This window comes from Serpula lacrymans, assembly GCF_000218685.1.
Source record: "Serpula lacrymans var. lacrymans S7.9 unplaced genomic scaffold SERLAscaffold_1, whole genome shotgun sequence".
NCBI lineage: Eukaryota > Fungi > Basidiomycota > Agaricomycetes > Boletales > Serpulaceae > Serpula > Serpula lacrymans.
The window spans coordinates 205,930-230,521 of NW_006763290.1; the positions used below are offsets into that span (position 1 = coordinate 205,930).

Sequence of the window (24,592 nt, forward strand, 5' to 3'; positions counted from 1 at the left end):
TGATATTGCACTGAGGATTACGATTAAGCCCGAGCTGCTCCGAGCGACATGGCTCTCACGCCCAATAATAAATTTCATCCGCACCCGCCCATTCCTTTCTTTTCTTTACACCTTGCTCATCGTTCCCCACGACGTCCAGCCATGTTCGCCCGCTCAGCTGCCCGTGCACTCGCCTCCCCCTCCCGCCTCTTCTCCACCTCTGCCTCGCGACACACAAAGGTCGCAGTCCTTGGCGCTGGCGGAGGCATCGGACAGCCGCTCTCACTCCTCCTCAAGAGCGACCCCCTCGTGTCCTCGCTCAGCTTGTATGATATCCGTGGTGCTCCTGGTGTCGCAGCAGACGTCAGCCACGTCGACACTGCCAGTGAGGTATGCTGTTCTGTGCTCTAGCATGGGTTGTGTATTGACGGTGCAACGTGTGCAGGTGAACGGTTATGCAGCGGACAAACTTGATGAGGCTCTCGACGGCGTCAAGGTCGTTGTCATCCCCGCTGGTGTCCCAAGAAAGGTGTGTTTGCATTGGCACCATCCTTACAGTTCTCAATAACTTAATTTGTGCTTTTCTAGCCTGGAGTAAGTACTTTCGTTGTTGCTGCCATTCCGCTCTAATCCCCACCTTTATAGATGACCCGTGATGACCTTTTCAACGTACGTACTCCCCACCACCTGTCGTTTCAGCGCTACAGCTTGCCTCTATCTAGACCAACGCCTCCATCGTCCGTGACCTCGCTACCGCCGTCGCCCGCATCGCACCCACCGCCCACATCCTCGTCATCTCCAACCCCGTCAACTCCACCGTCCCCATCGTCGCAGCCACCCTCGAAAAAGCCGGCGTCTTCGACCCAGCCCACCTCTTCGGTGTCACCACCCTCGACGTCGTCCGTGCCGCCCGTTTCCTCGCTGGCGTCAGCGGTGCAAGCCCGAATGACACCCCTGTCACCGTGGTGGGTGGACACTCTGGTGCGACGATCGTCCCGCTGCTGTCCCAGTCGCCGTATGGCAAGGGTATCTCGGGTGAGGCGTACGCCCAGCTCGTGCATCGCATCCAGTTTGGAGGTGATGAGGTGGTCAAGGCGAAGGATGGAGCTGGGAGTGCGACGCTCTCGATGGCCTATGCTGGTGCCAAGTTCACCAACTCGTTGTTGCGTGGTTTGAACGGCGAGAAGGGCGTGATTACGCCTACGTTTGTCAAGAGTTCGCTGTTCGCTGACCAGGGCATCGACTTTTTCTCCACGAATGTTGAACTCGGTGTAAGCTGTCTCTCTCTCTCTGGCGTTGGCTCATGTTCTGATGATGATGTTTTGTAGCTCAACGGTGTGGAGAAGATTCACCCGATTGGTCCTCTGTCTGCTGAGGAAGAAAAGTTGATGGAGGCTTGTTTGCCAGAGTTGAAGAAGAACATTGAGAAGGGCAAGGCATTCGTCGCTTAGATATAGGTTATCCTCATGTCGCTACAAAATTACATGCGCATATCATGCTTTTGCGTTTTCGAGATGTAGAGCAAAGTGGGAGCGAATAAGGTCTATGATAGATTATATTTCATCTTCGTCCCTTTTTTACAGTCGTGAACCCGTCCTCGTCGACTTCTGGTTCCTGCTTTGGTGGTCTTTCCACGAGCTGTGGTGCGTCGTCGTCGTCGTCGCCTTCGTCGTCCTCACCGCTACCGTCGTCCTCCCAATCACTCCCACTCCCCGCGCCCTCCTCATACTGAGGCACCTTGCCCTCCATCCTCTCCGCCCTCTCCTCAAACACACCCACCAGCCCCCCCTCCCCCCTGCCCACCTCCTCCCACAGCCTGACCACATCCCTCGCCACCTCCTCCGCGCTCCCGTCCTCGAGGTTCGCCTCGAACTCGTCGTCCATGACCTGGAGGAGCATCTCCTCGACGTAGAGCGCGTCGGGGGTGGTGGGGGAGGGGGAGGGGTCTTCGAAGGCGTCGACGAGGAGGGAGGCGAGCCAGCGCTGCTTTGCGAGGGAGTGGGGGCCGCCCCAGTTTTGGTGGACGGCGATGCGGAGGGCGGGCCAGGTTTGGAGGCGGGCGATGATGCCGCGGGCGAAGAGGACGGAGGTGGAGGATGGGGCGTGCGATGAGCTCGCTGCTGTCGTCGTCGTCGTCGTCGACATCGATGGCGATGGCGGGTAGTACTGAGATTGTGTAGCACTGAGAATGTTATCACGATAGATCTGAGTCTGAAAAAAAGCAGCGTTATTCCGCTGCAGCCATGCTCAGCGCGTTTGCAGCACGCAAAGCACGACTGGGCTCAGCAAACACAACACCACTCCCCTCGTCCCCACCGCCGACACCAGAGCCCACAAAACATGACAGCCCCCCGCCGCCGAAGAGAAAGCAGAGCATGCAGGGCGCAGCGGCGAGCGCGGCGAGGAAGAGCAAGAGGAAGAAGGTGAAGCATCGCGAGGGGCCTGCCGTGACGAGGCCTGCGCGGTATTTCACAGCTGAAGACGAGTTTAGCGGGCAGAAGGATGTCGTTATGGTCGATGTGGACGACGACGAGGACGATGAGGAGGAGAGCGGCGCCGGCGATGAAGAGGGCCCACAGAGAAAACGGGCGTGGTCGCCGAGCGTTCCCCTCGCAGATTCGTCAGACGACGACGACGACGAGCACGGTGAGGACGATGCCCTGCTCGTCCCCGCCGCCAACCAAAAACAAGAACGAGCCGTGCTCTCCACGTTCTCTCCCCTGGCGGGCATGAATGCATTCGCCATCACGCCCGACGAGGTCCTCGCTCTGCGGCTGTCACACACGAGCGAGGGGCATGCGATGGCGCTGGTCGTAGAGCAGGGAGAGACGCTCGCCCTCGTCGGTGCATACATGCTCTCAGTCATCCACGGCTCTGCCTCCCTATCCGGACTCACCCTCCGCCCTTCACACGTCGCCCACCGCGTCTTCGCTCCTCGTTCTTCACCCGTGCCCGTCCTCCAGTGCGCTCAAGCCAGCGAGGACGCACAGGACACCACGATCGTCCTTCCCGAGCGCATACGCGCTGTTTCGGGCGAGGGAACGGCCGTCGTCGTCCTTCAGAGGCTCGTCACGGGTGTAGAACACCTCGGTCGCGTGTGCAGAGTGTTCGAACACGTCTTCCAGCCCTCACGATGGCACGCTAGCTCTTCGACGAGTCTCGATCTTCCTGGAGTCCATATCGTAAGTTTCGTTCCATCTTTTCATCCTACAAATCGATAAAAACTTATCATGTTCCAGCTCACGCACGCTTTCAAAGACGTACACCCGTTTGTGGTGCCTGCGTCTTGGGAGATGGCGTTGGGCTCTGTGTGTCCTGATCCCACCAAAAGCCTAGATATCGCCAGCGAGACCCCTGTGGTGTGTATCGTCAAAGGCCCAAAAAAATCTGGGAAAAGCACGTTTGCTAGGACGCTGCTCAACCGTCTACTATCAACGTGAGCAAAGTGCTTCCTTACTCACATTCGCTCGTTCTAAAACTCACACCACCTCAGCTTTCAAAAGGTGGCATTCCTCGAATGCGATCTCGGTCAGTCAGAGTTCACGCCAGGTGGAATGGTGGCTCTTAATATCATTGAACAGCCTGTCTTCGGTGCGTGGAGATAATGAGATTTGGATTTTTTTTTTACACGAGTAGCTGCTAATATAAGGACATATACTCAGGACCACCCTTCACCCATCCCACTCTCCCCCACCTCGCGCACTACATCGGCTCAACCTCTCCACGCTCCTCCCCCTCCCACTACCTCTCCGCCATCCGATCCCTCCTCGACGCCTACCGCCTCGACGTCCAGTATCCCCTGCTTGACGCAGAAGAGCACGACGAACGCGAGGAGGATAGGCGGATCGCGGACGTGATACCCCTTGTTGTGAATACGATGGGCTGGACGAAGGGGCTGGGAGCGGATTTGAATGTGAAGATTGAGGAAATGGTGGAAGCGACGGACGTGTTTGAGATTGAGGATGGTGCGTGGCAGACGGTGGATGCCGTCCCGCCGGTGTCACAGCGGGGGGCGGGTGCGGAGGCGAGGTACCATGCATTGGAGTCCATGTCCTCGTCTCCGTCCGCATCCGCATCTGCCCAGTTCAACGCGATCGACCAGCGCAACATGTCGATCCTCTCCTACTTCCACGCCGTGTTCCCTCTCCCGCGGCCCCTGCGCGAGGTGTCGGCGACGTCGTGGAACACGTCTCTCCCGCTCTGCGCGCAATACCCGTACGAGGTCGATTGGAGCGTCGCGTTCGATCGTGTCGCCTTGGTCGGTGCGGGGAGCGAGGATGTGGTGAATGGGGAGGTGGAGCGTGTGGTGAATGGCGCTGTGGTGGGGTTGGTGAGTTGGGAAGGGGAGGGCGAGGGTGGTCTCGCTCATACGACGTCGTTCCCGAATCGGACGATGCCATACGTCCAGGGCAGCCCCCCACCCTTGCCGACCACATCGACATGCCACGGCCTAGCGCTCATCCGGGGCGTCTCGCCCTCCTCACCGCACCTGCACGTCCTCACGCCCCTCGACCCGAGCGTGCTGGGGCGGTGTCGGGTGGTGGTGAAGGGGGAGATGGAGGTGCCTGTTTGGGGCATGTTGGATTTTAGAAGCGAGGGTGGGGAGGGGGGGGTGGCGGGGTATGAGAGGGGCAAGGTGCCGTACTTGCAGTGGGGCAAGGGAGAGGGTGTTGGGGCGGAGAGGAGGCGGGTGAGGAGGAATTTGATGCGCAAGGGACAGATGTGAGCGGGAGGAAGAGTGAGATTGTACAGGTGCATATACAGAATACAGATTAGGTGTGGGGTACAGAATACGTATATGTATAAGAGATATGATGACAAGGGTATGGTGTGTCTACGATAGCGATAACGATAGCGCGATAGAGGAAAGCGTTCGAGAACAAAGTTCGAGTGTCAGATATGGCTGATCATGATAAGTATGGTGCTTCGAGTCGGCTCGAGGCGGTTATTCGAATACGATGGCGATGTCGGGCCCTTTGGAGTCGAGCCAGTTGTTCCAGACGGTTCGGTAACGAGGCGTCCAAGGGAGGCGGCGTTGGAACACGTCAGAATCGGCTTGGAGGTGGGAGATGCGTTGGATCTCTTGGAGATCGCGATGGCTGAATCTCTTCATTAGCTCTGGGGCTTCGCTCAGAGTGGGGTGATGCTGTGAGGGGGTAGAGGGTGGGTGTCAGTATTGACATGTCTAATCGTACGTACGAAACAGAGTAACGCAAAGGAGAAACGAGACTCACGGGACCGGGGAACACCATGCGGTGCCATTTGCAGAACGTGCGCGCGGGGATGTGGAAGGGTTCGGCCTCTAGGTCGGTTTCGCCCTCGGTGTCGCGGTAGGACGGGAGGAGGCGGGGGGTGTAGTATGCGACGAGGGGTACGGGCGTCGACGTCAATGTCGATGCGTCGTTCCCTCCCTCTCCCCTCTTCACCGTCGGGGTGTTGCCACCCAAGTGCGCGTCGGAGGCGGCAAGGCGACGACGGGAGCGGGCGGCGGAGCGCCAGTAACGATCTTCGTCCTCGCGAGTGGCGTACGTGTCATACTGTGACTTGTTTTTCTGGGCTCGGAAGTGGGGAAGCCAGGCGAGGAGGTTGGGCCATGGGCGGGATGAGGCGAGGAGTTTGAGTGCGTTTGGGAGGGTGTAGGGGGATGTGGCGAGGAGGAGGGCGAGGAGGACGCTCGTGCCTGGTCTTTTTGAGAGATGGCAGTGGAGGTGCTGTGACAGGTTATAAAGGTGAGTGATGTTATGGTATGAAAGATGGGGAAAGAGGAGGCTTACGATGATGAGGTGATGCATGTGTTTGTATTCTTGTGATACTTCACGTTTTTGGTCTGTGTTTTCTCTGGGCTTTCTTTGGCAGTTCGGATGGGTTTGTGGGAGCTGAGCTTACGGCTTTGAGGGAATGGAGGGGGGCTAAGCGGGGAGTGCTTTGGCAAGACGTACATCGCTTTGGCCTCGTGCAGGCCATGAGGAGAACAGGCTAGAAGGCTATCGATAATAGCTTCATGCTTGGTATAGGGTCTGGTTTCGGTTTCATTTTCTGGGATTGGGGCCTTTTGCTGTTGCTTTGGCTGCTATTGTCGCTTTTTCTTGTGTTGTTGTGATGGTGGTAGAGGTCAAAGCGTCGAAGCGGGTTGTGCCACTGCATATTGCGGTTATTACCTGATATCCACATTGATCTCCTTTGCGACGCAGGGAGCACAGCTATTTAACATAACACACTGCAAATGACAATGTTCGAGTTCACTCATATACACCAGCAGTTCCAGACGTTATCGCGAAGACGGAGAGCATGGAGTTCCCAACAGACCCCTACGAGATAATGCACTACAACATGGCCCGCGGTGTGCTGGAGCTGCCTTACCATACGAACAATGGGTGCTGACCGTTCTGCATTGCAGCCCACGACACATTCAAGGCCGGGTACGACAGCATTTTCTCCAGACTGGACAACCCGCCCACGAATGACTTGGCCAACTTTATGGGCTATTGCGCTGCATGGGCCTTCGCTATCGCAGAGCACCACGATACTGAAGGTATTTCCTTTCGCTCTCTATTCATCCCCATGTCCAACCTAACTCGCGCAGAGACCATTGTGTTTCCTAGACTCGAGGGCAGGGTGGATTTCTCGACTGAGTTGGAGCAGCACAAGGTCGTACATGCTGGCCTCGACGAGATAATCCCGTACATCCAGTCTGCACAGACTGATACCTCCATGTTTGACGCCGAAAAGCTGAAGGGTATGATGCAGGCTTTCCGTGAGCCCCTCGTGAGTGTCGCTGTCTCGCTCCTTTGCATATGGTCATAACTGTATCGCAAGTTCCGACATATGGACGAAGAACTCGAGCATGTCCAACCTGCCAACTTGAAGGTCATGCCATTTGAAGAAATGGAGGAGCTCAACGAGACACTGGACAGCTATGCAAAGGCGAATGGCGATCCGTTCATACTCGTCCCGTTCATGATGAGGTATGTGGTTGGCTGACATTGTGCGTACAAGACACTCAAGAAACGGCAGTCATACTGCACCGGAGTTCAAGGACTCGTGGCCTCAGATGCCCTGGGTGCTTAGATCCATTGTGATACCATACGTGCTCGCTGTCAGACACTACGGGTGCGTACACGGGATATCACCTTACTGACCATCACTGAGCTGTGCTAGATACTGGAAATACTCGCCTTATTCGATGTGTTGAGTGCTAGGCAGCTATGATGATCTTTGTGATGACTATTTACGATAATGATATGTTGGGTGTGAATGTGAGAGTGAGATTTCGGTAATTTTTATGAGCGCTTGTCGCAACGTTGCCACCTGCAAGCTTTGCATCAAATTGCCACCTACAACGAACATTGGCCAAACCTGCATCGGTCTCTGCACATATTTTGTAGACTTATTCCTTTCCATTATCTTGTCTTTCCTTATCATATCCCCCTCTCTCCTTCTTCCCCATTACCTACATCAGCCCTAATTTCACAACACACCCCCCCATCTTCATCCATTTTTTTTATAAAGTCCCGCTAAAAGGCCCAGTCCGCTAATATCACCCATGTCTTTGCACGTCGAAGAGATGGTCAGAAGACCACACCGCCAGGACACCTTTGATTTGCGGGACCAAATCGTGACCACCACTGACGACCACGCCCAATTGCACGCTCACGCCGATGCAGCCAGCAGCTATGGCGGGGCCTCTGACGAGGAGCATTCCGTGCTCGAGGACGACTCGGACGGCGACGAGCGCGAGGTCGGCTACGCAGACGACGACGACGGCTCGTCCTCCCTCTCCATACCCAACGAATCCATCGACTTTGACCTTGTGTATTCCCTCCACAGCTTTGCAGCGACCGTCGAGGGACAGGCAAATGTCGTCAAGGGCGACAGCTTGTTCTTGATGGACGACAGTAATAGCTACTGGTGGCTCGTGCGCGTGCTCAAGACCCAGGAGGTCGGCTATATCCCAGCGGAAAACATCGAGACACCGTTCGAGCGTCTCGCGAGGCTTAACAAGCACCGCAATGTCGATGTGAGTCGCCCTTTTTCTCAACCAGAGTCGTGTTTGCGCAAGTGAGTTTTGGGTATAGTAAACTAATACAATTTTTTTTTTCTTTTTCTTTTTCTAGCTCGCTCATGCTACGCCTCAAGAACTACAGGAAGACGTCGAACGCGTGCGCAATAACCTGTCTTCTCGCGCCGGCTCTAACAACCCCAACACGCCCTCCCCAACCCCAGGAAACCAGTCCAACGGAATCGACATGCGCACCCGGTCCTCGCAGAGCAAAGGCGTCGCCTTCACCCCCGCGCTCTCCGTCCACCGATACCCCCCAGCAGTGTGGAACGAAGAGGACGAGGAAGAGGAGGACGTGGAGTGGGACGACGGGGCGTATGAGGATGAGGACCCCGAGCTGGCGGACGAGCAGCAACAGCTCCAGCAGCAGCAGCAGGTGCAAAATGAGGCGGATGGCATGTCTATGGAGCCGGATGATGGGATGAGCTGGGACGATGGCGTGGCTGAGGATATGCAGGCGCGCAATGCTCAGATACGGAAGGACATGCAGGCACTCATGACTCCGGACGCGGTGAAATCGGGTGCTGGGACTGAAAAGCAGCAAAATGTGACGCAGGCACAGATGCAGCAACAGCAGCAGGAGATGATCCTTGCTCAGCAACGTCAGCAACAACTTGAGCAGCAACAGATTATCGCGCAGCAGCAGCAACAGCAACAGCAACAACAGCAGGGCCAGGTGCAGCAGCCCTTGCGTCAGCAGACTTCGCGCGAGCGTCTGGCACCTGTCACGGATGGTGCGAGGCAGACTTCTCCAACATCACCCAGCAAGGCGAAGGGTATCGATCCTGCGGAGGTTACTGAAACCAAGAAGTTGACCGTCACGCCCTCGATAGCCCGGGACACGCCCTCTGTAGAGCCCCAAGCTCAGACTCAAAGCACCAACGGACCCCTTTTGCCAAGTGCTATCATGCAGAAGCAGGAAGAGGACCGCAAACGTACTAGGGAAGAAATCGAGGCTTTGGAGGATGCAGCTAGGAAGAAGGTGAAGGGCAAAGACAAGGCAGCACCCGCACCCCTGGTTTCGACTACGAATACAAAGGCCAGTTCCATGTCGGGTGGTGGAAAATTGCGCAAGGAGCGCGATACGGACGAGGAGAGCAGAGACAAGGAGAAGGAAAAGAAGAAGAAGGGTGTATTTGGCGGGTTGTTTGGGAGGAGGAAGGACAAGAGCAAGGACAAGATGTCTGACCGATCGACGGAGGGCAGCAACAGTACTGATGCAGGCCGCGGTTCCGAGGAGTCTGGCCGGTCAAGCAATCAACATTCAATTGCTCCGCCAGAAACTGTACTCTCTCCTGTCACCGCGTCTGCTTTGCAGCAGCAGCAGCAGCAAGCTATACTACGCACTTCCACCGAATCCAAGAATACCATACGGCCACAGCAGCAACAGGCCTCGCAACCTCTGCAGACCCCGCAAACACCTCCACAACGTGACCCGCAGGTCTCGCAGCATGCTTCGCAGTTGCGCCAGCGCGACCAGCAGCAGCAAGCGTTGTACCAGCAGTATCTCAACCGCTCGCCTGCTTCACCTCCAGAGGTGCAGCCGTCGTATGGGCTGCAATCTGCTATGGCAGTTTTGCCTGGTTCTGCGTCATATGGTACTTCTGTGAGCTCGGCGTCTGGTTTGGGTCTGGGCTTGCCTTCTACTAGACCTCGTCCTGGATCCCTTGTGTTATCCCCGACGGCAGTTGACGGCCAGGGCGTTGGAGTCCCTGAATTAAGTGTCATTCGTGTGTTTGCTGGCAAGAACTTGCAGACGGAGGCGACATTTAAGACCGTGCTTCTCAATACGTCTACCACGTCTTCCGATCTGGTAAGGCAGGCAATCCAACGGTTCCGACTTCCAGCTGGCGAGGATGAAAACGACTACTACTTGACGGTCAAGCAAGTCGAAGGGTCTTCTGCCGTTCTTCTCCCCGCTGAACAGCCTCTTGGTGTCTTCGAGACGCTAGTCGAGGCTGCAATGGAGTTGCCCAAGGTCAAGAGGAGTAGTGTGGGCAGTATCAGCTCCGTGGCTAGCAACTTGTCAATGCACCCTGCTATCAAAAAGCTTCCTATGAACGACTTCACTGATGACTCTGCCGTCAAGTTTTATTTGAATAGAAAGCGTGAAGACGGCAAGGACGACAGCTTTGCTAATGATGAAGGTGACGAAACTTTGCTCGCCGATATATCTATCGATACGATGGACGGATCCAAGACGTCTTCCGTCAATATCTCCATTAGTAGTGGAAGTAATGTTACCCCCGAGCGCTTCAGCTCTCCCTCCTATAAATTCGCATTGCAACTCGTTATATACCCTGATGACCTTCCTGATAACATGGTCTTCGACCCCCTAACAGAGGCAATCGTGTTCAAAAATACCCTTCGTGATCGAACACAATCCCACTCTTCCATCTCTTCTGGTGTTTCGCAAAGTTTGCGCCGAAAAGTATTCGTCTTCCCCAAGAATGTGACCGTTGCCGAAGTTATTGAGCTCGGGCTGGAGCGATTCGGTATACTGGAGGGAGTTGTTGATGGCGGTGACGAGGTTGAGGATAAGCTTACAAAACGACGAAGTACGAGTAGAGTGCGCTATGGGCTGGCGGTTGATGCCGGAGGCCAAGGTTGATACCATCGAGTTGTTCTCAGCCTTGACCATTTAGCTGATAGTTTTCTTTTTTTATCTGTAGAGCGTGAGCTATCGCCTTCAAGCAAAGTTATCGAGGGCTTCCCCCGTCCTCCGATATATCGGGCCGTGGATCGTCGAAATCAAGACACCAAGCGGCGCTCGATTGACTCTGCCCAGCTTTTGGGCAGTATGGAGGATATCCACCCTGATGACCCTGTGTTCATCCTTCGCCGTTCCATTTCTTATCGTACCTCTTCCTCGCGTCATCGTATGTCGGCTCCTCTGGATGAAATCGCTCTGCAGCATTTGCGTGAATCGATATCAGGCTCGAGTGCCAGCTCCGACAATCCCGGTCAAGAGGATTCCACCAAGCCAAGGCAGCTTTCCGGACGAGAAATCATCGCCGCTCAGCGTGCCGCCTCGCGAGCTAACCAGCGCGCCATTTTATCAGCTCAAGCCAACTCGGTTCGGGGGGTTGACATCGTACTTCATGGAAACGCGATCATTCGCAGCTCTCGTTTCGATTCTGGGGATAGAATGCGATACTCCTATGTCCAGGATGGTGAATCGTACGATATCAGCGAGATCATCGAACGAGAATGGCGGGACAACAACAATCCTGCGCACAAAAATGACCTTCTTGAAGGTGCACTTTCCCGTAATAAAGATGGACTGAACGAAAAGATCGATCGCGTCCTGAGCAAAATCAAAGATGGCAGGATGAACGCCCAGTTGGTCCCGATTCAGTCTCACAGTCAGTCTGACAGCCTTGATTCGGGCGGGTCAGCTTCGTCGTCCGAATATTCTGGAGATGAAGGGGCGCTTCCTGATGCTAGAACGCCGACGCCAACTGCTGGTAGCCTTACTGGAATGCAGCGTGTGACTTCTCCTTTGTCGATGTCGATGTCGATATCGGGATCGAGGACTCCAACTCCGAACGGAGCAGCTTCGAATAACATCAGGCCTCGGACTACTACTCCCACTTCTAAATCTGGGGCTTCGTCGTCCCTTAGCAATCGCCACCCTTCTATTGCATCTGTCATGTCGGATTTATCGACGTATGCTACCCCTATGGCTCAGCTAACTAGTCCAACTGGAAGCCCACTAGTGGAGGACAGCATTCCCACTACTAATAGCACCAGCCCCAAAAACAACCTTCCGTATCTTACCGATGATGACTTTGGTGTCTCGCATATGTTGACTATACTCGAACTTGGGGGAATGCCTCCGATAATCCCTGAGCCCCCGATTCATCCTATAGACGAATACCTATTTGGTCGGCCCATCGACATGCACAATCTCCATCCTGAAATACGTGACGTCTATGCTGATACGTGCAAGCAGTTGGAGGAAATGGATAAGGTAGGATTCTTCCTGTTAGCTGCGCTGCACTTTTGTCTCACGACGAATCCCTTGCAGACTTTGGATGAATATATGCAGCACGTTATTAATCTTTCTTGAATCCTTGCTTGAAATCATATTTCTTTTATTTCTTTGTATCTGTAGAGTTTATCTTATTTATTTGGTTTAGCATCTTTCGCCCGTGCAAATTATATCCAACATGGTCCACAAACAAAGAGTCTAGAGGAGTAAGTCTAGCTAATGTACACGGAGCACTGCATTGCCATCGACTTGCTTTTGAATGAATATACGTCTGTTCCCCATCATCTTGACTACCTCCTCTTGGACGCTCTTGTCATCACTGTGAGATGTTGGCTCTTCGGGTAAATCATTTTTCATCTGGTTGAACTGTGAAGGGAGCTCTGAACCGTGCACGGCAGCGGCGATGTTAACAAGGGTAAATTCTTGTCCTTTGCCTGAGCGGAAATGTGACCAGATGATGACGGCGGAGAGAACTGTGAACAACAAGGTAGACACGATGACATGGGGCAGGGACGAGGTGAACACGACTATGGGGTTCGACAAGCGGCCGGGCACATATGCAGTTCCTAGAGTTCCCGACGTGTACGCTGCAAAACTCATCTCAGCCCCCTTTCAAAATCAAAAGACACATGAATAAACGTACATTTCGCGACTGATTGCAGCATGCGGGTGTATGTCTCTGTGAGGTTAGCCAAGGGTAAAGCTGTGATGTTGGTGATCGAACCGGCACCACCCGTAGGAATGTTAGCTATTTCTCGTTCGCCAAAGAGGAAATCGAGCTGCGTATTTGATCCCAGCGAGGCGGATGAAATGGATGCACTCGGTCCTGAATTCGAGGTGATGGACATCATTGCAACGGAGAAAAGCGCAGATGTCTGGACGGGATGAAGGTTTCCTTGGCGAGTCAGCCGTTGTCCGTCGCTCAATGGCTGGACAGTCAATATGCCGCGCCCATCGTTGCGCACCTCTCGCGTCTCGATGGCGGCGTTCGGCTTGCATGTGAGGAACGCCATCTCCCAGGTCTGATCTGTGGCAACGAGGGAGGAGGATGGGATGTTGGTGTAATTAAGCCACACGTAGCTTTCCGTGCTCAGGTACATAGGGCAGCCTGACGTGCATTGAGCAAAGAACCAGGTTGATGAACCGTCGGTGGGGGGTGCATGGGTGGTGTGGTTGGAGACGTACATCGTGGGATCCATGATGCCGATGTAGGTTGTTTCACTCATTGCTGAGAAAACGAAGCTTCGATAAACTGTTCATGTATGCACAGACGAAGGGCAACTTACAAAAATCGTTAAGCTGAACGGTGATATCCAAGCCAAAGTCAACCAAGTTCACGTCGAGCGACGAGGAGTTGAGACTGGACGATGCATCACTGAAGTTTGTACCAAGGTTGACGCCTTGAGATATATTCGTTGAGGCCCAGTTACACGACGGCTGTAGAATGATAATATCGGAAAGCCAGCGTGCACTTGTAGATGTCGACAACTGTAGCGGCGTTGGGACGACGTAGGCTGTACCAGAGTCTGTCGCATTCGCTGCACTGAAGGAATATTGCACTCCTAGTTCCATCTCTGCCCACAACACAGCTGCAGCTTGGTCGGAGTGCGAAGATGCACTAGAGCCATATACCGGTCCAATGCTGCTAGACATACTGAAAGCAGAAGTCAGCATTGAATTGATTATACGGGGTGAGTCTCTTACTAACTTCCATATGGATTGCGCAGGGACGGCACCAACAGCGAATGCCATGATACCACCATCAGACAGAACACTTTGAATGTTCACTTTGTATCCAATGAGAAATGCATGTATCAACTACTGACTAGCAGTGGACTCACAGGCTGCTGGAGCTAGGGTGGAAGTAGCCATAGCAAGAAAACCAGACACTATAGCAGCCGTGAAATAGGGAGAGCAGTGGCGGCCAAAGACAGCTTTTATGGATTGAATCTGTCCAAAGGATGGGCTGGAGATGTTATTGAGGACAGGCAATGGAACGCCACGATCACTGCGCGAAAGTGTACGGAAAAATTCCTCGCTCTAATGATCGCGATCAGTAGAATACATAGAATGAAAGATCGACATCTATCTTGCCTTTAGATCTTGCAGTAGAGTCGTCAGGGGATACAAGGCTATGGTGATTATCAGGATGCTAATAGAGGTGATGCCACCCTTGATTGCAGCTTGGGTCGAATTGTCGTTACGAACGAGGTAGAGTAGGTGACACAAGACTTACCCAAGTGCTGTGGTGTGATCTCGTACAAACCATAGGTATTGAGAGGGACCACATGATCATGAACGGAGTAACAAAAGGACAAATAGGCGATTGCGACCACAGGCAAAATAAGCGCTTGAAGAAGTTCGAGAGTAGAACTTAAAAAGGAGTCTCCTTTGCTTTTATCGTGAGCTTGTTCAAACATGCGTGATCGCAAAGGAGTAAGTGAGAGGCTATTGCTTGGTCTGTGGCCTGGAGCGTCGAAACCTACGCTAGTTGTACTACCGGAGTAGGGCAGTTCAGGAACCGTATGAGAGGGGGTTTCAGCTGACTTGGGAGACGTCTGAGTAGTAGAATAGTGTAGTGGTTGCAGCTCGAATTTATCGACCGATGTATAAAACGAAGAAGATTCGGAAGCAGGCATGACAAAAGAGCGACAGAGGTAGAAGGCAGAATAACAGGTCGAAAGGTGCCTTTCTTGTCACGATGCCGTGCTGAAAACAGAGGTCGACGGAGTGATTTCAAGTTTCTCAGAGTCATCGAACCGCGGACTCAGGGTAGCACATTCCAAGAGATCTCTTTGCGCGCCCATAGATTAAGTGCCAAATATGGTTTAGTAGGATGGGTGGAGACCCCAAAACAAAGAGTAGACATTGCTTGGTCCTGTCAGAAAAACTTCAGTAGTTACTCTGGAAGTAGAGATGATCTGATACGAACCCATTGAAACCTTGGCACGCTGTACTAATGTTTGAGACACTGGCACCTCCCTGGAGGAAATAACAATGAGATTTATATTATGGTCACATGACTATCAGACGCTTGTTAGAACATTGACCACTTGTCATTTAGCCTTCTTTGTTTCTCGACCCTTGCTTGGGATTTATCCGATTCAATGAAAGGTCAGGAACAGCACGTTTAAAAGAGCGAAACCGACGGCGTCTATCGCCAGAGAAGTCCTCATTCACGCATCAATGCAGTCGAGGTTTGTGATGTGCCGGCAACCTTTTGTCACTCTTTGTTTGAGGTTGAGCAAAACTCTCACATTCTTGGACTCTAGTTGTAAAATTATGTGTCAACTCAAGTAGGCGGCACTACTCAACGTCACGGAACTGGCATGATTTCTGTTCGACCGTTTCCATCGTCAAAATCGACCGAGATGCCAAGCATCCGTTTTTTTGGGTAGTTTATATATTATGACGTGCAGGGTAATGCCTACCTCGAGGCTCTGTCAAACCGTGAGGATCACGGCGTGTATCAGTCTGCGCAAATCCTCTTTCTCGACAGTCTCATCGAGTGACTCACAGGTCTGCCTCCCAAGTTCGACACGTAGCCCTTCCTCGCTCGCCCATCTAGAAGATGCGTCATATTGTTACATTCGTTTCCTACCTTCTTTTCAGCTCCTTTGCGGTACTGGCTCAGCAACGCTGTAAGCTTTGAAGCTTCTCCCATACCTACATGTCTGACATTTGAGTAGCATGGACCAGTCTTCCAATATCAGTACCAAATGCCCTTTCAGACGATGGTTGGAATTATGGTACACTGCCTACGCTACTTGGTACACCACCACAGGAAGTGAACCTCACGATCAACCTGTCTGGCGACCTTTTCGCCGCGTTCTCCTATGATTGCGTCTTGTGCGCTGGAAATTCTTTCTTCGACGCATCACTCTCTACTACTTTCCAGGTAAGCATGTCTGCGTAGATAGTCAACTCTTTACCGATTACCTTTGCTATGCAGCCATCCAATACTCCCTGGCCCAACTCGGACGCTACTATGAGTGGTATCGAGGTGAACGACACAGTCAGCTTTGGTGGCCTTCTCAATCTCCCTAACGAAAAATTCGGTGAGGAAAGAGGTCAGCGCTGCTCTTACTTTTATTGACATAGACGTGAAGCTTTGATGGAAAGCATGTCCCCGTCGTTCGGTTTGAGCCTCTTCAACGGTCATTTCGGTGTGATGATGAGCCCAGTAAATACGACTGAACAATCTCAGCACATCTTATCGCAATTGTTACAAAGCAACCAATTACTGAACCCTGTTGTCGGTATGCGTTTCGACCCGAAGAATCCCAAGATGACGATAGGTGCTCTCGATCCGGCTGACTATGAAGGCGAAATCAATTGGGTAGAGATGGAGACGCCAGTCAACAGCTGGGACTTCCCCAACGTATTTAAGTTGGATGGTATTAAGGGATACAATGGATCGTTTTTACCATGGGGAAACAATTTATCAGCCTCTGTCAATTCCCGTGAGTTGGCTCTCTGTCTTCACTATTAACATAACCTGACGAGCTGCTGCAGTATTTTTTGCTGTAGCTGTTCCAAATACGTGGCAATATATGGTGGAGGACGGGTTCACGGGCCCTCTGGAGACGATCAGTTATAATCCAGACGTCGGAGTAATTTCGTATCAATGCAATGAGACAACGCCTTACGTTGCCCTCACTGCTACTATCAATGGCGTCGACTATAGGATGGACTCGCCAAACAATTTACTTCGTCCAACTGGCGAGTCTCGTGTTGGATTCTGCAACGTCGGAATCACCAACAGGACGCAACCAGTAAACATCCCAGATGTTGACCTCGGCCTTCCATTCCTGAGAAGTGTCTACTTGTGAGTGTCTTGATAATGTGGTAGTGATATCTGTATTTACGTTTCACTACAGAGCATATCGTTTCCCCACAGCAAACTGCCCAGGGTACTACGGCTTTGCTTTCCCCTCAGGTGCTAACCGTACGCAAGCCGAGATATCCCAGACACCTACGTCAACACCTGCACAAAGCGCACAATGTCTCTCGCTGACGAAGCCAACATCTACGCCGACTGCTACTGTTGTGACCACGCGGCAAAAGCTCATGTCTAAACAGAATTACGACGTGTATATGAACCCGCAGGCGAATCAGATGCCTTTGGTTGGAGTGGACGAGTTACCAAAGGCGGTGTGGAATACTACTGATCTGAACGGCCAATAGACTTTCTTACATATACTATTGTATCTATATATCTCAATGATAAGTAATGATTCTTGGGTCACGGCAGTGCGTAGAAGTTGAGATATTTGAGGGGTAAGCTTGTGCCACTAGATATGACCTTAACCCTAACTTACGTGATCGTATAATCCTTTTGCACGCGTCGAGTTTCTGGCAGACTCCAGTGAACCCGGATTGACCTTACGACCAGCCACCATGTCTATGCAAATTTTTGGTGAAGAGGTGTGTATTTTCATTCTGAATGAAATATATATATATAATGATCTGGATTACCCTCATGACTAGGCAACCGAGGAGAAAGCAGAAAATGCGCGTCTCTCCTCCTTCGTCGGAGCTGTTGCATTGGGCGACCTCGTCAAATCAACGCTGGGCCCCAAAGGGATGAACAAGATCCTTCAATCAGGCTCTACGGGGGACATCAACGTGACCAACGACGGCGCTACGATCCTCAAAGCGATCCAGTTAGATAACGCTGCTGCCAAGATCCTTGTCAATATCTCCAAAGTGCAAGACGATGAAGTAGGCGATGGCACGACGAGTGTCTGCGTGTTGGCGTCTGAGCTGCTGAGAGAGGCGGAGAAGCTGATCGCGCAGAAGATACATCCACAGACGATCGTGGAGGGATACAGGATCGCGAGTCGGGCTGCATTGGGCGCACTTGAGAAAGCTGCTATTGATCACGCGTGAGTGTTTGCCATTTTTTCTGGAGACTGTATCTTTGTTCTGACTTGTTCTGACCTACGTTTAGATCGGATGTGACGCAGTTCCGTCAGGATTTGTTCAATATCGCCCGGACAACGTTATCGTCGAAAGTACTCTCTCAAGATAAAGAATATTTTGCTAATCTTGCCGTGGATGCCGTTCTTCGATTGAAGGCAAGTCTCATTCAATCCCATACCAGTCAATGTAACGCTGACTTGTATCTTTCAGGGATCTACGGATCTTGAACATATCCAAGTTATCAAAAAAGTGGGTGGTAAGCTCACAGATTCATATCTAGATGAAGGTAAGTGTTTGCATTTTCTCCACTGATGACAATAAAGACTAATGATAATTAGGTTTCATCTTGGATAAAACTATTGCTACCAACTCGCCCAAACGACTAGAAAATGTTAACCTTCTTATTGCAAATACTTGTAAGTGGCTTAAAGTGGACAGTCCTAGTAAGGATTTAGGTTAAAAAAAATTGCATTCAGCCATGGACACCGATAAGATCAAAATCTTTGGTGCTCATATAAAAGTCGATGGGACTGGCAAGCTTGCTGAACTTGAGCGAGCGGAGCGGGTATTGCCCATGTCAATTATCATCGTTTCTTGTTTTGTTAACCCCACTAATAGGAAAAAATGAAGGCCAAGGTCGAAGCCATTGCATCTCACGGCATCAACTGCTTTGTCAACCGACAGCTTATCTATAACTACCCCGAGTCTCTGCTTACAGAGAAGGGAATCTTGGTTATTGAACATGCCGACTTTGAAGGCGTGGAGCGACTCTCATTAGTAACAGGCGGTGAGATTGCCAGTACATTTGAGAGGCCTGATCTCGTGAAGCTTGGTCATTGTGAATTGATCGAAGAAATCATGATCGGCGAGGACAAGGTTTGAAACTGCATCGAGGTTACAATGCTTGTACTCATCTCATTGCATAGCTCATCAAATTCTCTGGAGTTGCTGCTGGCGAGGCGTGCACGGTTGTCCTGCGAGGATCAACGAACCAAATGGTAGATGAAGCCGAGCGGTCGCTCCACGACGCACTCTCGGTCCTTTCCCAAACTGTAAAGGAGACGCGCATTGTGCTTGGTGGGGGGTGTTCGGAGATGTTGATGAGCTGTGCTGTAGAAGAGGAGGCACGTAAGATTAAGGGGAAGAAGGCAATCGCTGCAGAAGCATTTGGTCGTGCGCTCAGGCAAATAGCGACCATCCTGGCGGACAATGCCGGTTATGATTCTTCAGACCTTGTGTCTAGGCTAAGGGCTGCACATTACGAAGGCCAAGCGGATGCCGGACTAGGTGAGTTGCTGATGTGCATCACTTTCACGTGGAGCATGTGCTAATAGTACTACAGACATGGAAGAAGGCTCTATTGGCTCGATGAAGACACTGGGCGTTACTGAGAGTTATAAATTGAAAAGACAGGTTGTGATTAGTGCCAGTGAAGCTGCAGAGATGATTATCAGGTAAGTTTCACTCATTTGTTCAATTATTCGTGGTTGCTGAAAAAGCGTCTTTCAGGGTGGACGACATCCTTCGGTCTACACCTCGCAGACGTGAAGGAGCGTAAAAAAAGCATCAGGATGGAAGTAAGAATAGATAGTATCCTCACAATATAATATCTTTGCTGTTATCGCATCTTGGCATGGCATCTGTAAATTGGCCGTGTAGTGATCCCTGTTTCCTCCTGTCTTATTTCCTGTGTTAGCTATTTTGAGCTGAGCGCAGTAGTGATGGAAAGTGGCTGAACTCTGGACACGTCGCGCAACCATTAGAGGTCTTCACCCAACACCATTATTCGATACGCCGCCCTCGACATTCTCGCATTATTCTGTGTTTAACCGTATTGTATCTCTTCGTTTTCTAGACATTCTTTAACCTTTTTCTTATATTCTTTGCCGCCATGTCTGGCAGCGTCAGAGCACGCAGGCCAGCATCTCCGCCACCACGGTTTCCACATGACAGTGTCTTGCCTTCTCACAAATATCCTCCTGTTTTACGACAAGATAATCTGAGCGCAGACGAACGGCGAGAGGCGGCTTCAAAGGGTTATGCACCTGGTCGGAGAGGCCAATATACACTAGGAGGCCTAAGAATATCATCTGGAGAATGGAAGCTTTTGGCACTGATACTCCTTGTTGCATCGGGTGTTCGGCTCTTTCGTCTGTCAAAACCCAATAGTGTAGTGTGCGTATCACGTTTTGCTATAGATCATAAAGGGTCTCATGTTTTCCTTGCAGTTTTGATGAGGTACACTTTGGGAAGTTTGCTGCGAGGTATATCAAAACACGCTATTTTGTGGACGTGCATCCGCCATTAGCCAAGCTCTTGATTACCGCGGCTGCTTTTATCTTTGGGTTCGATGGCGACTTTGGGTTTGAGGAGATTGGAAAGTGAGCATTTTGTTCGTTGTCGCCATGTTGTAGCTGACGCGGGCTTCATAGAATTTACAATCATGTTCCATATGTCGCTATGCGTATGGTTCCGGCAACATTGGGCATCGCAACCGTACCTCTCTCCTACCTTACCCTTCGTGCACTCGATTGTCGCGCTACGACTGCGCTCCTTGCGTCCCTCTTCATCACGTTCGAAAATGGTCTAATAACGCAGTCCCGCCATATTCTCCTCGACTCTCCTCTCGTGTTTTTCACCGCTCTCACAACCTTCTTTTTCGTCGGCTTCACTAACGAAGATAAGCAGGAACCATTCACCGAAAGTTGGTGGACATGGCTCGTCCTCACAGGTCTATCACTCGGTGCAGTGGTGTCTTGTAAGTGGGTTGGGCTATTCACCATCGCTACTGTTGGTGTCTGTACAGTATTTCAGTTGTGGATGCTTCTCGGTGATCTACGAGTATCTGCGCGGTTATGGATGAAACACTTCTTTGCAAGGGCTCTCTGTCTCATTGTGGTCCCACTTCTGTTTTACATGGCTATGTTCGAGATCCACTTTTTGATACTCGGGAGCTCTGGGGAGGGAGATGGGTTTATGAGCTCCGAGTTCCAACAGACTCTTGGTGGACGCGGCATGAAGGATACTTTTGCAGGTTGGTTGCTCGCTATTTGTTCTATGATAGTTGTGCCTGATGTGCTCCCTAGATGTCGCGTTAGGATCTGAAGTTGCTATTCGTCATTTGAACACTCAGGGTGGATATTTGCACTCACACCCTCATAATTATCCCGGTGGAAGTGGACGTGAGTTGTAGCTCGCCTACTTCGTTTCTGACATCTCACTAAACCCCCCTTTTTAGAACAACAAATCACGCTTTATCCTCACCGCGACGACAACAATATCTGGCGCATTATGAATGCTACCGTTGACGACTATCCACAATACGATTGGGAAAACTCTCCGCTCGAGTACATCAAGCACAACTCGCGCATCAAACTACGTCATATCTCCACCGATAAAGGTCTACACTCTCATGAAGTTCGTCCACCTGTATCAGATGTCGATTTCCAGAATGAGGTATCTGGTTATGGTGTGGCGGGATATGTGGGTGACCTGAATGACGACTGGGTGATTGAAATAGAAAGCGGAGATCGAAGTGACAAGGAGTCGAGCAAGCGAGTCAGGACACTGCGTACACACTTCAAGTTGAGGCATCTCATGACTGGTTGTTACCTTTTCTCGCACAAAGTCAAGCTGCCCGAGTGGGGCTTTGAGCAGCAAGAAGTTACATGTAACAAGAACGCAGTGAAAGCGAACTCTCTGTGGTATATTGAGACAAACATCCATTCACAATGTGAGTGCGAGTATTTTGCTTTATTGTCATGAAGATTCATCACTCTTGCCTGTAGTACCTGCTGATGCACCGAGGGTGAATTATAAACTACCTGGATTTTTATCCAAATTCTTCGAGTTGCAACGGGTGATGTGGACCACGAATGCCGGACTGACGGATCGTCATCAATATGACTCTCGCCCCCACACATGGCCTCGTCTTCGTCGTGGTATCGTGAGTCACCTTTTAGCCAATGTTTACTTTGACGGGTCTAACCATCGCATATAACGCCAGAATTTTTGGGTGAAGGACCACCGTCAAATATACCTAATCGGTAATCCATTTGTATGGTGGTTGAGTACGGCTGCAGTAATTGCATATATTGTTGTACGAGGATTCTTGATTCTCCGCGCCAAGAGAGGCTACAGAGACTTTGAAAACAGTGATTTCTCTTCCTCTTGACTTCGATATAGATTTCATGCTGAAACGCTTGTGTAGCCAAAGTCGTCAAGTACGACTCCCTCTGTGGGTTTCTGTTCGTTGGGTGGTGTCTGCACTACTTCCCCTTTTTCTTGATGGGTCGACAACTTTTTTTGCACCATTATTTCCCTGCGCTATATTTCGCAATCCTCCTCAGCTGTGCCGTATTCGATCTGTTGACTTCCGCTCTGCGACCCCGAGTCCGACTACAGATAGCTGCAGTCCTAGCTATCGTGGCCATATTAAGTTTCTCGAAATTCAGCCCGTTGACGTACGGTAACCCCTGGACAAAATCAAAGTGTAACAGCGCCACATGGCTAAAGACTTGGGATTTCTCTTGGTAAGCCCCTCACCCTGCCCTTGGAAATGTGATCTACGCCTTGCTGACGTTGTCATTCCACGACCCTCATAGTAACGAGATGTTAGATAATGTGAGTTATGCTTGCTCCCGAGCTTTTCAGCTGGGCGTTCTGATAACGTGCCTTTCTCATTGTAGTATTCTCAATACTCTGGCGTTGGCGTTCCCACTCCCAATAAATCCACTCCTGTAGCCACTATTGGTGGTGAGCCCGGAGGCCGTGCACCCATTATCGTGGAAGACAAACTCGCACAGAACGCTGACGCTCCCCCTCCTGCTGCTGGAGACAGCACGATGGTGCAAGTCGGTTTAGCAGAGCCAGGCCGAGATATATTCGCCCAGGGTAATCAGAAGGAGATCAAAAGTCAGGACACCGCTTCCGCACTGGTTGCGGAGGAGGACTTGAAGGAAGTGAGTGTGGTGAGCGCTGAGCCTTCGGCAGTTGTTGGTAGTGGTGAAGAGAAGACGAGAGAGGCGGGTGAAGTGGTGGGAGAGCCTGTGAAAGAGCCTGATAGTCAGACTGCGAAAACGATGGAGGGTGAAAAAGATAAGCAGGAGGTGGAGGAGGCACACCGAAAACAACCTGAAGGACCTTTGGATCATGAGGAAGCTATAGCTGATCAAGTCGCACATGAATTGTATCCCGAGGCACGAGATGAGACATAATCGCGGTGTACATAATTTGTTTTCAGGGTGTGGATAATTTAATTTACTGGCTTTCATGAGGCACGCACAGATCCTCCTAAGGACATGATACAAAGTTTCAAATTTAATAGAAACATTGCTCTGAGATCTCAATACAATCCAATTTGCTGAAGTGGACAATCACCTGACAAGGTATGGTCTAATATCAAGTTTACCATTGTGGACAAAACCATCCTTCCGCTCTTCAGGGACATGACAATTGTGATAGGGTACAGCTTGGAATGCACCTCCTCTGCCAAGGTAAAGCCACTACCCAGGAGGGTGACAAGGGTGATACAGAGTCTTACCAAACATGGACATGAGTAGGGATGCCAAAGTTCGGTGGCATGGTTGTGATATTCTCACTGTAGTAAATGAGTAGAAGTCTATGGAGAATGTTCAGAAAGGATTATTCCTGGACCTGTAGGATCCAGGTTTCCATTTCCATAATGTCCTCAGTGTTTTCAAAGGACCTTTTAGTCATACCTTTTAATGTATTTTGATGTCCGCTCCGTTTTCTTCTGAATTCATGTCTGATTTTACACCGCTATATTTGACTCACACTTCAGTCATGTTGGATGAAATACATTGGTCATATATTAGTAATAAGCCCAATGAGCACTTGGTGAAAGGTCTACCAAACAATTCAAGCCTAGCTTAGTACAATGTTGTGTCAAAGTCATTTATGGACAGCAAAAATGCCAAGGTCTATAGACCAAAGGTATCTGGGTGGTATCGGAAGTATAGAGTAGCTGTTTCTGAGATATTGATAGAATTGATTTTTTTATGGTTGAGCCAATGTGTGACAGATGCATAAGCTTCTGTCCCAAGGAATTGTGTGAGAACTTTTTTCCAACGTAGCTTTGAGATGATCCAGAGTTTCCATATCTGAAAATTGTTGGGTCCAGTGAGAACTGGACATGCGGATGTAACGTGTGCTGTGGTCATGGTTCCGAGGTTGCCGTTTCAAATAAGAATTATTTCCTGTGTAGCTTTTGCGCACCAGGGCTCATAACCTAATAAAACCAAGTGAAACTCAGCCGCTGCCCAAGAGGCTATAGAAACAACTGAGGTATTCCTATACTAAACCCCCTACTACTTATAGTCGGAGGTGCTACTTGCTACAGTATAATGACTCCTAGGAGTACAATTGTGCTCCTAGGAGAACAATGGTGACTTCATGGAGTGGTGGCTATGCTCCATGGAGAACAATGGCTGCTTTGGCAGAGACTGGGTTTATCCGGTTTTGTCATGTCATGCACCAAATTTGATTGGTAGCATGGACAGGTGTCAAAAACGAAGCAAATATTCAAAAAGACTCGCCTTTGTGCCAAACAGGCACAGTGCCACGTGGAATAGTAATTAATATTGCCTTTTTCGAACTTGTGGCTGATCAGCACC

General features: G+C 50.9%; 12 protein-coding genes across 12 annotated transcripts; 9 read left to right on the plus strand and 3 right to left on the minus strand.

Annotated features, from left to right (window-relative positions):
* Window positions 1-141: 141 nt before the first annotated feature.
* Window positions 142-1,430, plus strand: SERLADRAFT_364386 (uncharacterized protein; the record flags this gene model as incomplete). Its single annotated transcript, XM_007311975.1, has 5 exons — window positions 142-369; window positions 425-508; window positions 625-648; window positions 702-1,250; window positions 1,308-1,430. The coding sequence occupies 5 exons, from the start codon at window positions 142-144 to the stop codon at window positions 1,428-1,430; spliced, it is 1,008 nt and encodes a 335-aa protein (XP_007312037.1).
* Window positions 1,431-1,554: 124 nt separating this feature from the next.
* On the minus strand, window positions 1,555-2,079 carry SERLADRAFT_342924 (uncharacterized protein; the record flags this gene model as incomplete). The annotated part of the gene is made up of 2 exons (XM_007311976.1): window positions 1,555-1,660; window positions 1,709-2,079. Coding segments are annotated over 2 exons (477 nt in total), but the record flags the coding sequence as incomplete, so codon positions are not given.
* Window positions 2,080-2,354: 275 nt separating this feature from the next.
* On the plus strand, window positions 2,355-4,705 carry SERLADRAFT_364388 (uncharacterized protein; the record flags this gene model as incomplete). Its single annotated transcript, XM_007311977.1, has 4 exons — window positions 2,355-3,161; window positions 3,219-3,415; window positions 3,473-3,570; window positions 3,642-4,705. The coding sequence occupies 4 exons, from the start codon at window positions 2,355-2,357 to the stop codon at window positions 4,703-4,705; spliced, it is 2,166 nt and encodes a 721-aa protein (XP_007312039.1).
* Window positions 4,706-4,924: 219 nt separating this feature from the next.
* On the minus strand, window positions 4,925-5,920 carry SERLADRAFT_431629 (uncharacterized protein; the record flags this gene model as incomplete). Its single annotated transcript, XM_007311978.1, has 3 exons — window positions 4,925-5,125; window positions 5,214-5,664; window positions 5,754-5,920. The coding sequence occupies 3 exons, from the start codon at window positions 5,918-5,920 to the stop codon at window positions 4,925-4,927; spliced, it is 819 nt and encodes a 272-aa protein (XP_007312040.1).
* A 349-nt stretch (window positions 5,921-6,269) lies between these two features.
* Window positions 6,270-7,233, plus strand: SERLADRAFT_454458 (uncharacterized protein; the record flags this gene model as incomplete). Its single annotated transcript, XM_007311979.1, has 6 exons — window positions 6,270-6,319; window positions 6,377-6,511; window positions 6,563-6,744; window positions 6,796-6,944; window positions 6,994-7,089; window positions 7,138-7,233. 6 exons carry the CDS (start codon window positions 6,298-6,300, stop codon window positions 7,169-7,171), a joined length of 618 nt encoding a protein of 205 aa, XP_007312041.1.
* A 5,051-nt stretch (window positions 7,234-12,284) lies between these two features.
* On the plus strand, window positions 12,285-12,799 carry SERLADRAFT_375326 (uncharacterized protein; the record flags this gene model as incomplete). The annotated part of the gene is made up of 2 exons (XM_007311980.1): window positions 12,285-12,619; window positions 12,676-12,799. Coding segments are annotated over 2 exons (257 nt in total), but the record flags the coding sequence as incomplete, so codon positions are not given.
* Window positions 12,800-12,801: 2 nt separating this feature from the next.
* Window positions 12,802-13,126, plus strand: SERLADRAFT_454465 (uncharacterized protein; the record flags this gene model as incomplete). The annotated part of the gene is made up of 1 exon (XM_007311981.1): window positions 12,802-13,126. A coding segment is annotated over one exon (210 nt), but the record flags the coding sequence as incomplete, so codon positions are not given.
* A 1,310-nt stretch (window positions 13,127-14,436) lies between these two features.
* SERLADRAFT_454466 (uncharacterized protein) lies at window positions 14,437-14,859 on the minus strand (the record flags this gene model as incomplete). The annotated part of the gene is made up of 1 exon (XM_007311982.1): window positions 14,437-14,859. One exon carries the CDS (start codon window positions 14,785-14,787, stop codon window positions 14,515-14,517), a length of 273 nt encoding a protein of 90 aa, XP_007312044.1.
* Window positions 14,860-15,740: 881 nt separating this feature from the next.
* On the plus strand, window positions 15,741-17,277 carry SERLADRAFT_454467 (uncharacterized protein; the record flags this gene model as incomplete). The annotated part of the gene is made up of 5 exons (XM_007311983.1): window positions 15,741-15,930; window positions 15,985-16,090; window positions 16,142-16,495; window positions 16,548-16,860; window positions 16,913-17,277. 4 exons carry the CDS (start codon window positions 16,021-16,023, stop codon window positions 17,217-17,219), a joined length of 1,044 nt encoding a protein of 347 aa, XP_007312045.1.
* Window positions 17,278-17,391: 114 nt separating this feature from the next.
* Window positions 17,392-19,647, plus strand: SERLADRAFT_454468 (uncharacterized protein; the record flags this gene model as incomplete). Its single annotated transcript, XM_007311984.1, has 10 exons — window positions 17,392-17,459; window positions 17,523-17,920; window positions 17,986-18,112; window positions 18,168-18,243; window positions 18,296-18,373; window positions 18,434-18,522; window positions 18,576-18,833; window positions 18,884-19,244; window positions 19,300-19,411; window positions 19,467-19,647. 10 exons carry the CDS (start codon window positions 17,433-17,435, stop codon window positions 19,513-19,515), a joined length of 1,575 nt encoding a protein of 524 aa, XP_007312046.1.
* A 201-nt stretch (window positions 19,648-19,848) lies between these two features.
* Window positions 19,849-22,493, plus strand: SERLADRAFT_344737 (glycosyltransferase family 39 protein; the record flags this gene model as incomplete). The annotated part of the gene is made up of 8 exons (XM_007311985.1): window positions 19,849-20,132; window positions 20,186-20,338; window positions 20,390-20,991; window positions 21,044-21,139; window positions 21,196-21,690; window positions 21,746-21,903; window positions 21,964-22,111; window positions 22,168-22,493. The coding sequence occupies 8 exons, from the start codon at window positions 19,849-19,851 to the stop codon at window positions 22,491-22,493; spliced, it is 2,262 nt and encodes a 753-aa protein (XP_007312047.1).
* A 303-nt stretch (window positions 22,494-22,796) lies between these two features.
* Window positions 22,797-23,228, plus strand: SERLADRAFT_375338 (uncharacterized protein; the record flags this gene model as incomplete). Its single annotated transcript, XM_007311986.1, has 1 exon — window positions 22,797-23,228. The coding sequence occupies one exon, from the start codon at window positions 22,802-22,804 to the stop codon at window positions 23,171-23,173; it is 372 nt and encodes a 123-aa protein (XP_007312048.1).
* Between the last annotated feature and the right edge of the window lie 1,364 nt (window positions 23,229-24,592).